The 13,594-nt window shown below is 36.4% G+C and overlaps 1 protein-coding gene across 8 annotated transcripts in view; it reads right to left on the bottom strand.

The window, feature by feature from the left end:
- Window positions 1-13,594, bottom strand: part of SLC9B2 (solute carrier family 9 member B2) — a 45,824-nt gene that overhangs the window by 19,573 nt on the left and 12,657 nt on the right. For 5 of the 8 annotated variants that reach the window (XR_014243646.1, XM_082389100.1, XM_082389096.1 and 2 more), the window contains 5 exons: window positions 12,986-13,163; window positions 8,006-8,176; window positions 2,909-3,051; window positions 1,900-2,027; window positions 511-686 (listed from right to left, as the gene is read on the bottom strand). Coding sequence is in view for 7 of the 8 variants with exons in the window: in XM_082389100.1 (XP_082245226.1) it covers window positions 511-686; window positions 1,900-2,027; window positions 2,909-3,051; window positions 8,006-8,176; window positions 12,986-13,163 (796 nt within the window). In the remaining variant the exon portion in view is untranslated. The remainder of the gene's footprint in view (window positions 1-510; window positions 687-1,899; window positions 2,028-2,908; window positions 3,052-8,005; window positions 8,177-12,985; window positions 13,164-13,594) is intronic. The other 3 variants (XM_082389102.1, XM_082389099.1, XM_082389101.1) reach the window with 2 other exon arrangements.

Here is a 13,594-nt window from a genome sequence, read left to right on the forward strand (position 1 = left end):
AAAAAATGCCTTAAGTTCTTTTTCATTACTACTTAAAACATAATGCCTACATTTCAAACACTTGGTAAGTATGAAAAAGACGCCCATTAAAATCATTGCTGCTACTACCCACCAAATGTTAAAACTGTTCCCATTTTAGAAGAGCGCTGTTCCTCCCACTTGGCCTGCTGTCATTGTGCTCATTGAAAATCTACTCATCCCTTGTGTGAAGTCTCCAAGATTAAACTTTCCCAGAGGCTCCATGTAGAAGCTGTTTTAGTCCTTCTCTAAATCTTCTTTAAGTCCTTCTTTGAATCTCCCCTTACTGCACTTACCAAACTGCTTGAGCAGTCTATGTCTAGAGGGTGAAACTACTGGTCCCTTCCTAGTATGGAACTAAATCTTGGGAGGTGACTTTTTCTATTTTAATTTGCCTTAATTAATTGTCAAGCAACTATGCCATGCTTGTAACACCACAATCTATGTTTCTAGAGTGCAAGAGAACAGCACATTGTGAATGGATCCCTGTACCTGTGGAAAAGGCCATGCCCAGGCAGGTGTTGAAGCCAGTGATGGCCAGAATATCATCGAAGCTGCCAGCAGCCATGAGTAAGGTCGGGACGCCTTTTTCAACACCATAGCCTCCTTCCTGCAAAAGGAGCATTGAAGGCACCACGACAGCTGGAGATACAGCACCTAAAACAAAACTAAGCAGGCAGCGCTTTAGGCATTTATGACAGTATCTTACTCATTATTATTATTATTGTTGTTGAAAGTATAATAACCTCTACTCTTTTAGAGGTTACACTTTGGACAACTAAAGTCTTTCAGATGGGAGCAAAGCACCAACCCAGAAACATATACATATATGCGAGTTCTATAGAACACTTTTTTCAAAGTATGGCCATGGATAACCTGTATTAGAACTACTTAGGCTGCCTAGAAAGTTATATTTATGGGTGGTATAGAAGACCTAATGGGGTTAGGCCCCAGGAATGCCTTTTTTTAAAAACGAAACATTCATGGTATGAGGTTTGAAAAATATGGCCATAGACTTTTTGGATTGGAACCCAGTGACGTTAGGCCTTTTACCAGGATTGAGTATGTAAAATAAGACAACAGATTAGAAGGAAAAGGCCATAATGACATTGACAGTGACATTCATAATGGCAGCAGTAGTAACACCAGAAAGCATTTTATAGTGCTGACTACGTGCCAAACACCATTTTAAGCACTTTACATATATTAATTTAATCCTCACAGTAACGCCATGAAAAAGCTACAATCATTATCTTTGTTTTGCAAATGAGTAAACTGAGGCACAGAGAGATTAAATAACTGGCCAAAGATTGCATAACGCAAAGTCATAGAGCTGGGATTTGAATCCAAGCAGTATAGCTCCAGGGTCCTAACCCTGAGAAATAAGAACTTCTTACTTGTTGCATACTCACTAGTACTAAATTCTAAGTACTTTCATATCTATTTAATTCTCATGGCTTTTAACCATTAGAAATAAGAACTGACAGTGGACGGAAGAGATAGCAGAGCTATCTAATCAAACAGTCTGGTGACAAAAGGAGGAGGAAAACACTTCTGGGTGTTGATGACTGTTGATATATTTATTATCCTTTATACAGACTCTGAAGTGAGATCTGGCATCTCTCTCACCAGTCTGGAATCACATATAGGTAAAAGATAATTACTTCTTCAATAGTTTAAATTATTATAATCACTGCAAAAGCTAGACATACACTATACACATATACTATAATTTGAAGTTATAATATTTAGATTATGCTGATATCGATGTTGTATTTTTTGATGTCCTTAAGAAAATGCTACTACGTGTTCTCTTGTAAGGAATCAGGGAAAGCCCTAAATGTCTGTGCATATTTTCATACAATAAAGAAAAACCATTACCCCAGCATAAATCCCCATTGCCACGGTAAACCCATGAGGAAGTGGGCAAGAAGAGCAGATGCACACGCCTCCACAAGACAAGGACCCAAGGATAACCTTACACAAACACCCTTCAACTTCTTCAGGGCCTGAAATAGAAACATAGACATACTAAAATAATTCTCTAAAGACATGCAGAGATTATGACATTAAATGCTTTTGCTTCAATATTCAGCCCACATCTGGATCATCACAAATCTTCCAGGAATGTTCCACTTAGAACATCTAGTGTTCTAAGTGTTTAGAGACAGCTTATTTATTCCTCATAGCAGCCCTATGATATAGGTAATATTATGCCCATTTTGTAGATGTCCTCATCTAAAAAGGCTCAAGTTAAAGTGATTTGCCTATGATCATGACACTGGTGAGCTGTGGAGCTAGGTTTGCACCCAGGCAGGCTGCTTCCCGAGTCTGTGCTCATAATCCCCACGCTAGCTGATTTAACCCTCTCAGTGTCGGCTTTATTTACAATTTATGGTCCCAAAATGAGGCTTGGGTGAAAACCTCCGTCCCCCAAAACATGCATTTCTAAATCAAAACATTCCAAAAATTCATTCCTAATGAAAAAAAGCATTTAAAAAAACTCATACTTGAGACTCATTCTATATAGGAGGCAGTTTCCTGAGCCAGTACAGTTAGCCCTAAACTCTTATATAGGGCTTCGCATGCCAAAAATATGATGTCTTCTCTCTCATGACCATAATTTATAACTGTGGCCCATATCTCTGTCAGAGAAAAGGGGGGGGGCTTTATTCTTGGTGCTGTCCCCGCACAGTAACTCCACCTTTCTCCAAGAAAGAGTATGGGAACATCTTCTGGGGAGAGTTCTGCATGAAACAGATTCTCTTCTCTTCTTGCGAATGTCATGCACAAGGCCCACTTCCATTTCCCAAAGCTCAGTGATTCTAAACACTGGCAGTGGTGAAGGAACAAAATTCCTAGTCAATAATTAGAAATTTGTACTTCATACGTTCGAATCAAGCCCAAGGCCAGCGCGAACCAATATGACAGCCAGGGCTATGCTTCTCAAAGCAGAAGACCACTTGTGCTTGATCTGTACGTTATCACGGATGACAGGGATATTTCTGATGAGAAACCCAGCAAGCAGCATGCCTAGAATGGAAAAGTCAAACAACTCTTTAGTTAGTTTTCAAGTACAGGCAATAGGTTTTGGCACTTTAGCTGTGAAAGAGACTACCCTATAATCCTAGGAAATACTTCCTTTTTTGCTTATTCGTTAGGTGAAATTAGGTTACGCTTTTAATTAAAATAATATAATAAATTAGAGGAGCTAAGACAAGGCTTTAATATGAAGATAAAAACAACGGATTAGAATAATTAATAATTCCTAAATAACTGAACCTGAAAGGGAGAAACAGGATGCAGTATTTGGATAGAAAGTGTGATCTAGTTCTAAATGTAAAATGTTTTAATACAATGTCCAGGGACTTCCCTGGTGGTGCAGTGGTTAAGAATCCGCCTTGCAATGCAGGGGACGTGGGTTCGATCCCTGGTCGGGGAACTAAGACCCCACATGCCGCGGGGCAACTAAGTCCACGTGCCGCAACTAGTGAGCTCACGCGCTCTGCAGCCCGCGCACCACAATGAAGATCCCGCGTGCCACAACTAAGACCCAACACAGCCAAAAATAAATAAATACAATAAATATTTAAAAAAATACAATGTCCAATTTAGTCATCCCTTTGTGTGCAACTAGCAAAGAGCTCCTAACATTCATTGGCTATGTCAGATTACCTGAAATGTCAATAAATACCTATATGGATTCCATTTTACCTTCAAACAGGATAATTTAAGGAAAAAAACCCCCACATAACCTGCTCTGCAAAGGCTTAAGGTGAGTTATGATGAAATGGACATTGCTCTGTCATGTCAGCTGGTGACTCTTTTTTTCATTCAGCCATTCAACATTCACCAAATGCCTTCAGTATTTTAGATACTATAATAGGCACTAGAGATATAATAATGGACAAAAACTGGGTACTACACCTCAACAAGCCTTCAGCCTCTAGGGGAGCGAGACAAATTGACAATCTGAATGTTATGGAAGCATGAGGAGGTATTGCATGAGCTGAGACGGGAGGGGTGAGTCAGAGGGGTGCAAAGAAGGAGAAAAGGGGTAAAGAGGCCGGGGAGTTGAAAAGTTTCTGAAAGAGAAAGCAGTTTCTTCCCAGGTATGAAAAAGAAGTGTGACATTCTAGGAACTGCAAGTAGCTGAGTGTGACTGAGGAAACTGAGTAGTTTGTGAGGGAATCCTGCCCTCAATGATAATACCACATGCCCACGCAAAGGGAAAGACTTCTCCGGCGGATACTGTGAGGCTTCTACCCTCCGTGCTCCAGCACTACCCTCTTCTCACCATGTCCTTATAAGCACCACCTGTTATATGACTGGACAAATTTACTAGTGTTGGGATGTTTTGAATGTAAGCTATGAGCATAGAAAAGAATTACCGGTGTGGCTTTTTGTGACTTGCTCCAGACACCGTCAGGTAAAGGAGCGTCACTCCCACGCATCTTTCATCACTGCCACTTAACCTGGAAGAAGGTCTCTAAGCTCTGAATTCTGCAGTCATGGTCTTTCTAGAATTTGTGAAAACATAAACTAGCCTACAATAACTATTTTTAAAATAATAATGAGAAGAATAATATATGCTTATGGTAAAATTAAAAATTACTGACAAGTGTAAAGTGACAAGTACATGCCCAACCCCAAGGGCAAATTTTGATCTTCATTCCCCAAAGGTTTTCATTGTTAAGGATTATTTGTGCCCTTCCAGAAAGTTTCTATACCTATTTAAGCATGCCTGTGTGTGTGTGCTGGACACAAATGAAAGCATGTTTATATACCATGGTATAATATTTCCCCATTTAACAATATATCCTGGATATATTCCCATTGATATATATATTTGCCTTATTTTATAATAGTTGTAATAGTATCTCATTGTTTGGAAGTACCATAATTTTGGAACCAATTAATAGACTTTAAGATTTTTCATTACAAACAGTGCTGAAATGAGCACAGTTCATACATCAAGTATTTATTAAGTGCCCACTACATGCCAGACCCTTATGATACCCTGCTAATACAGATATCAGCTAGACCAACATGGTCCTTGTCCATATGGAGCTTACATGTTTGTAGGTTTGCGTAAGTATATCCACAGGATAATCCCTAGCAGTGGAAATGTTAAGCCCTAGGGTACAGGCATATTTCATTCTCATAGATATTGACGAATTACCAAGCCCAAAATGCTGCACTAACCTTATATTTAATTAATACGTCAATAGTTCCTTACTGAAACTTAAAATGTGGATCTAAACCAGTCCTAAATTAATTATAGCATATAACTACCTGGAATCAAAAAAGAATAATAATCTAACAAGAATTCAAAAATATGTTAAGAGGGCTTTTTTTTGGAGTTTTAGGGGGGAAGGGAGCATTTTTTTGTTCCCCAAATGAATGTGAAAATTTCCCTGGGACCCAGTTTCCTTTGCCAATGGTCTGGGTTGCTCTGGCCACCTGATATGGACTTGGCAGGCATCTTCTTCTTGCCTCTGAGCCCACGTTGGCCTCTCCCTCTCATGTAGGTTGTGGAGGAAAGAACACCTCCTTTGATAGAGGACTATTCTTCTTTTTTTCTTAATTTGTATTATGGAAATTTTTTTCAATTATAATTTGCTCCAAAAAAACTTGGGAGTAGATGAAATAAGATTGGTTATGTATTGATAACTTTTGCATATTTAAAAAGATTTCCATAATACAAATTAAGAGAAAAAAGAATAATACCCCTCTATTAGGAAAGGTGTTCTTCTCCCCACAACGAAAGGAGAGGCCCATGGGGGCTCAGAGGCAAGAAGGGAACATCCAAATCAAAATCAGGTGGCCACATCAGCCCAGACCATGGGCAAAGGAAAGTGTTCCAGGGCAATTGTTTTCCCGTTCATTTTGGGAATAAATAAATTCTCCTTCATCCTCTATCTCTAGCAATTATTTCAATGAGCTTATGAAAATATAGAACAGGCAATCATCACACATATTCTGTCTTAACAAGTCTTTATGGATTCAGATAATGTTTCGGTTTTGGTTACTGGCCCTACTACAATAAAAAGTGGTAAACTTTTTTCTATCACAAGTGTAACACTACAAAAAGAGATGCTAAGATATATAACGTATGTGATCTTTCAGAATAATTTCAGTTACCCCAGGAGATTTCATGTGATCTCAAAGCCCAAGTCTGTACCACTTGGCAATGTGGTATACTTAGTTTGTTGTAATATTAGGCATAGAATGGAAAAAAAAAAGATGAGGTATAAAGGGTATTTTCATGGAGTCTAGAACAGCAGTCTCAACTTAGGTTGCATATTAGAATCACTTGGGGAACTTTTAAAAATTCTGATGCCCAGGGCATATGCCACATCAATTAATTCAGAATCTCTGGGCATCAGCTTTTAAAAGACTTCACGAGGTGATTCCTATGCACAGCCATGTTTGAAAACTTATGATTAGCTTATTAGAAATGCAGAATCTCAGGCCCCACCCTGATTCTGTTTAATTAGAATCTGCATTTTAACAAGGTCCCAAGGTCATTTTTCTGCATGATAAAGTTTGAGAAGCACTGATTTAGATGCATGAGTCAGCAAACATTTTCTGTCAAGGGTCAGATAAGAGATATTTTAGGTTTTGTGGGCCACAGGGTCTCTTTCACAACTTCTCAACTCTGCCATTGTAGTCTGTAGCAGCCACAGACAATATGTGAATGAATGAGCATGGGTGTGTTACAGTAATATCTTATTTACAAAAGAGGTGGATTGCCAACCCTTTATCACAGCATACAGGCATATTTAGAAACAACTCATTTTAACAATAATTCAATTAATAACTTTAGAGAACAAAAAGCACTCATGATAAATAATATGAATTAAGCAAAATAACTTTATTTTTACCTAAAATTGAAAAGTATATTGAGAAATAGTGCATGGTCAAATGTAAATAACTCTACTTCTTTTTATATTTAGCTTCAACTGCTGACCACAAATTCAAAAGCAAGTAATTTTGGTCTTTGTTAGCCAGTATTGATTGTCCTCACTAACATAAAATAACATGAAAAATTTTTACTCAGGAAATGTGTGCAAATATATATGTGTAAAAGATATGTGATTTTTAAATAAAACTTAGTGATTTATAAATCTGTTAGAAATGGACACAAAATGCCTTTTGTGGTATAATGAAAGTGGTAAATTAAATTTTGTAATAGGGAATTCTTTGAAGAAACATTAAAGATATAATGTCCAGTGTTAAGACTAACTTTCATGTGTTTCATGTTTGGACAGTTCTCATGGTCTCTGGAAGAATATTTTTGGCTAAATTATTTTAATAAGCATGATAATACAATACACCCAAAGGTGTGCTGGTAAATGCTTAATAAGTAGCTGTCCAAAAAAGTGTGTGTGTATTTATATTTATATATTTACATATTTATTATAAATTTTACTGATATAAAGGATGTGCAGAATACAGTTTATAAATACGCAACAATCATCGCTGTAAATTCTATATAGCCAATTGATTCTCATAGAATGCTTTCATTGTGTTTCATTGTTGAACTCCATATCCATAACCAACTACGGTTGCAGTTCAACAATGAATTGACAAAACCAGATTACAAATAAATGCTTGACTACTATCTGGCTTAGCAAAGAAGTCATTCACATTATGACGAGCGAGTATAGTGTCACCATGAATATCGGTTGATAATTTTGTTTATGTTAATGAGTAAGACAAAAATGAACCAATGAAAATGCATGTTGGAACTTCACTTGTCAGTGATGTGAATGACTAACAATATAGTAAGCTCTGATTTGTAGCACTTGCTGATTTCTGTCTTAAAGATACTTCCACCATGGCTGATGTTAAGCTACCGACATGGTGTCAAAGAATGTGGATTTAGGAAGAGAGCATGAGAGGCACACCATTATATATTATTTCCATAATATGACTTAAATATGACTTACTCTGAAGAAAACAGGATGTGTTTAGCACTTACCCAGAAGGGGAGGCAGTGGAGGTAATGTAGGTAACTTAATGAGCCCCAAAAGTTTACCTCCAATGACGGCACAATAGAATAGGATTATAATTCCGAACAGGTTTCCTCCAGGAAGACATTCAGGGCCAGTAATTGACCAAACTATAGCCCACAGAAGAACCACCATGGTAACTGAAATAAATGAGGAAAACTAGTTTCTACCAACAAGTGGTCATCTGCAGGTTTTAATATAAACATTAAAAAAAATGAATACACATACAAATATTTATAATCATGTGTAAGTTTTAAAGAACATCAGTAATATAAAAAACTGGGTAATTTCCAACCACCTTAAAAAGTAGGATATTACCAGTGCCTTTGAATCCACCTGTGTGCTCCTCCTAATCCCATCGCCCATCTCCTTTCACATTGCCAGAAGAAACTACTATCTTGGATTTTTTTTTAACTATTCCCCTATTTTTCCTTATAATTTTACCATAAATATTCATTAGTTAATAAAAAGAGAAACAGTCACTATCTATATCCTCTTCGCAGAAACATGAGAACACTTTAACAGTCACACTCCAGTATTTTAGTTCTGCCTTGAATTAAGCATTATTGTTTAATTTATTGTTTAACTATTGCTTCTTTTCTATTGTCGATGTTTGTTTAGAATTACCCACATACTTACCTTTTTTTTTGATCATCATTCATTATGGCATCTCAAACCTTTCATCTGGACAATTATTTTGTTGCCTGAAGTATTTCCTTTAGGAGAGGCATGTCTGTTAGAATGTGAAATATGTTTCCCTGTTTGAAAACCTTGTGTTCTACAAAATTGTACACTGACAATAGAAAGGCACATGGAAAAAAGAGAGTTGGGCAGACTACTCACAACACAAAACTTGTGACCAAAACACTAACAGGAACAACAACGATCCTAAAAAAAGTACCAGCACAGTTAAATCTCCACTAATATTTATATCTCCCATAGTCAACCTCTTCTTTGCAGACTTAAAACACTGGAACCGCACTTACGATGCAGAATCTTGAGAGCATTTGCTCTAAACAGAGAGTAGTTCCAGCAAATCCTATCCAGACTGTAGCCTTCTCCATCAATCAAATGGTTTGTTGTTGTTAATGTTTTGTTTTGTTTTGTTTTGTTTTTTATCTGAGGTCAGTGTTGGCAGCTTCTTCATCACATGTGGCTTCATTAGACAGCTTAATGTCGTGGAAAGTTTAAGTCTTTGACGTCCCTAAGAGAACAACTAACCACCTCAAAAGAAGGTACTTACACAGGGTGCTCAGCTTTTTAAAAGGCTTTATCTTTAAAGTTAGTAAGTCTTTATCTTTAGTTGTAATAAAGTATATACCTGATCTTTTTTGGGGGGAGGGTTCAATTCACTTTGTACTTATCTGCTATTGTTCGATGATGTTAAATATTAATATGCCAGGAAAAATTATGTACAAAAATGCAAACTCCATATTACACTGACACAGTTCCCTATTTACCATCGCATATAAACTAATTCATGGTACAGAAACACTCTGTAGCAGAGCATGCTATATTTCTCATGAAGATCTGCTGGTAGCAAATTTTTATTTATCTGGAATCATCTTTATTCTCATTCTTAAAAGATAGCTTATCTATGTATACAATTCTAAGTTGAGAGTTACTTTCAGTTCCTTGAAAATATTATTCTTTGGTTTTCTGTCTTTCGTTACTGTTTTGTAAGTCTAATTTCAGCTCTTTTAGGGAATTCTTTTTCTTTGGTTGGTTTTAAGATCTTTCTTTTCCTTCAGCTTTCTGCAAATTCAGTATGTTTAGGAATGGCTTCCTTTTGGTTTGCTTAGGATTTATGCTTTTTATAAATTCTGTATTTCTTCAAATATTTTATCTCCCCCATTCTTCCTATTCTTTTTTTTCCGGAACTATGATTAAACAGTCACACTCGCCTCTCTGCGTTGCTAACCCTAGTTTCATATTTCCCATCTTTGTCTTTGTGTATTGCATTGTACATAATCTCTTCAGATCTATTTGCTAGTTTACCAAGTTTCTTTCCACTTACTCTGCTGTCTATCCACTGTTTTAAATTTCAATTACTGTACTTTATTTTTCATCTCTAGAACTTCAGTTTGGTTCTTATTAAAATCTGTTCATTTTTATAAAGAGTTGTTTTGTACTCATACTTGCTATTTCCTCTTTAGCTTCTTTACAGATATCAAAAATATTTTATATTCTATTTTCTGATAATGGAAAATGTTGCAATGTTTCCTTGTGCATTTATTTGTGATTTTTTGTTTGTTTTCTTGCGACAGTGAGCTCTTCCTTGCAACTGTATCTCTGGGAATTGCTGGAGCCTTAGGTTGAGTCTGACTTTTTCCAGATAGGATTTGCTTTTACCATGTGTTTAGATGCTTACAAACTGGGACCACTTTTAGATATACGTTCAGTTTGAGTTATTTTTCTGTGAATTTGGAGCACAAATCAGAATGAAGTTACCCATTTTTAGTGGAGACTCTCCCCTCCTCCAGCCAGCACCACAGTTTAGACAGACAGGTTTAGTTACTGGGCCCCTCTGCAGGGCAGGTTTACCTCAAATCCACCATCACATTGGGTTCCGACTTTGTGTGGGTGAGGGAGAATGATTTCTCCTATGATACTTCTCCCAACCTGGGCGGCTCTAGCAAAGCCTCCTATACTCTCTTGGTTCTCAAAATAAATCTTAAGTTCATTGGTGTTTTGCAGAAGCCTCTGGAGAGAAGGCCAGCTTGAGTGTTTATTTATCTCTCCTACTTATAATTTGTTTTTGGTGTCCGATGACTTTCTGTTTTCTTGACAGATAAAAGGTATATTTAAAAAGACTTAAACTATTTTCAGATGTTTTCACTGGCATAAGTGAAAGGATTATTCATTGAGTCTCCTCTACATATTGCTAGAGATCATGTCCAATGTCCTGTTTTTTAAACCCTTACAGAATTGTTCCAGGTTTTCTAGGCTTATGACGCTATTACAACAAAATAACAAAGGGGCCTTCAGTATTTCCCAATTGGCTATAGGGGCTGAAATTTCTAACAGGGGTTGAAATATAATGGGAAATCAGGAATTGCCAGCTACTAACTTGTATCTTATCACAGCATAAACCTAGTTTTATACTAATTCAGAAAGGTAGAATTAAGGGTTTTCTTAATTACTTTTTTTTTGAATTTTATTTATTTTTTTATACAGCAGGTTCTTATTAGTTATCTATTTTATACATATTAGTGTATATATGTCAATCCCAATCTCCCAATTCATCCCACCACCACCCCACCCCTGCCACTTTCCCCCCTTGGTGCCCATACGTTTACACTACTTTTTTAAAAAAACCTCTAACTTTCCTTTTCCTTCCTCATATTCAAAATGAAATTCTAAATACATAGTGAGTGTACATGTATAAGGTTTCTCTAAATCATGTTTAATTCAGTTAATAATTTATTTCTTATCTACAATTTTGAAAAATAATATTTTCACACGTAAGATTTACTTCTTAAGAAGAATACTTTGCATGATGAATGGTCACAGGAAGGAGTACAGGGAAAAAAAGCAGTCTTGTAAGTCTCGGAAACAGAAGTATAAGAAAACAAGTGAGAGGTGTTTACGTATCGTGAGTCCCCATTTCTCAGGCAGCTTTAAGGACAATGATTATAGAATTTTATAAAACTAGTCTCCAAATCACATCATTCTTTTATACCCCTTTCCTTAATGCAATCCATATCCGTAGTAGTTTATATGTTTTAACTAGAAATGTGCCATAGCTTGAACGGTGAAAGTTTAAAAAAATAAAAAGAACAGAAAAGGTATTAAATTATCTGTTGCCTTCTCAACTAGTGTGTATTCTGGAACCTGGTTTTCTCTACATGTTTTAAATAAAGTTTGAGATTTTTTTCTCATGCTAGTTTAGAAACTTACCTATTTTCATTAAAAACATATCTAGAGCCTGAAGTATAATATAACGTATCATACTTGGCTTCCATTGTCCCAGTGGCAAATGATAAAAATGTTTTTCAGAGCTCACAAATGAAGTATACGTATAAAGAAGTGAGCCTGATTTTTCAGTAAATATAACTTCTAGATCAAACATGTTACATTCTTCAACATATTTACTGGGGGAGGCCATATATTTAATGATGCTGTCATTCCTCAACACAATTTTTGAAACTGTCTTCAAATGTGCCTTTATAGAGAAGTTTCAACCCCATTCTCCTTTTTCTTACTATATTACACATCCTCCAATATACATGCAGTATACATGCACACACACACTTCCTTTTTGAACATTACTGAAATTGAACGTCCATTTATTCATCAAATTGATATCAGAATAATGTTGGGATGCCTCCAAAGACCAAATCCATTCCTAAAAGACAAATATATCCCAACCCTAACACATCAAAATAGTGCAGAGATAAATTCCCCCTCCTTAACCCCCCCCAATTTTAAGTAATAGCAGCAATAAGTTGAATTGGAAACCAGGATCTTTACTTACAAAATGATGGATTTGTTTGGAAGTATAAATTGAGCTGTGTTTGCTCAAACATTAGTGGCATGACTTAACAGTAATAACAACCAACATTTATTTGGTGCTTTTCTGTTTATAAGTAATTTCTCAGTCATTTTTCTCATTGGAGGCCCAACGTTATCCTGTGAAATTACTCAGATACAGAAAAGGAAAATGCCCTTGACCTCTGCTCTCTCCCTCTTCCTGCTAGCGGGAATGGTGGTGACAACACTGCTCTTGGTAGCCCTGTGTTGAAAATGGTGGAGCCCTGTCAGCCTGGGACCCTGAATGGCTATGGAGCAGAGCTACATACTGTTATGAATTGTTCACCTTGTAGTTTTTATGTGAGAGAGAAGTAAACGTTTTTTTGTCCTTTAAACCATATTACTTTGGAATCTCTCATTATAACAACTTCATCTTTTACCCTCTTGTTCTGAATTCATCCTTATCATTTACATACCATTTGTTATTACTCTATCCAGTAAACCACGTGGAGGGCAAGCAAATGTTTGTCTTAGTCTTTGCAAATGATTTGGTTCAGCTGGTGTTTCTTGCATTTTTTCATTGCTATTCAGTAGGTTACTTCCTTCTGTTGGTTCATTTCCATCTATACCTCTGGGGTTCATAACTGTTTCCTCCTGTGTTTAAAGCAATTAAAAAATCCTTAAAACTATATATTTGCTGTACATATTTATAGGTACTGAGCCATCACATCACAAATCAAATTTCTGTTGCTAGAATCAAGGCTAACACTTTACAGAGGAAAAGCAGAGCTTTATTACTAGCTAATTGGAGAATGCTCAGAGTAAGAACAAACTATGGGAGGAGTATTTACCATTGAGTCACTATTTGCAGCATTATAAATGCTTGAGTCACATAAAATTTCATTATGATTTTCAATACTGGGTTTAAAAATTAGCCTATTTAAAATATGATTCAAGGCAATAGTTGGTAAATATGTCAGAGTGATTCAGAAAGAGATAATCATCTGTGGCGAAAACAAATTCACATTCATTCATTTACTTTAACTTAAGCAATAAAGAGGGAAGAAACCAGAATCATTCTAGGG

The sequence above is a fragment of the Balaenoptera borealis genome (genome assembly GCF_965194805.1).
Source record: "Balaenoptera borealis genome assembly, chromosome: 4".
NCBI lineage: Eukaryota > Metazoa > Chordata > Mammalia > Artiodactyla > Balaenopteridae > Balaenoptera > Balaenoptera borealis.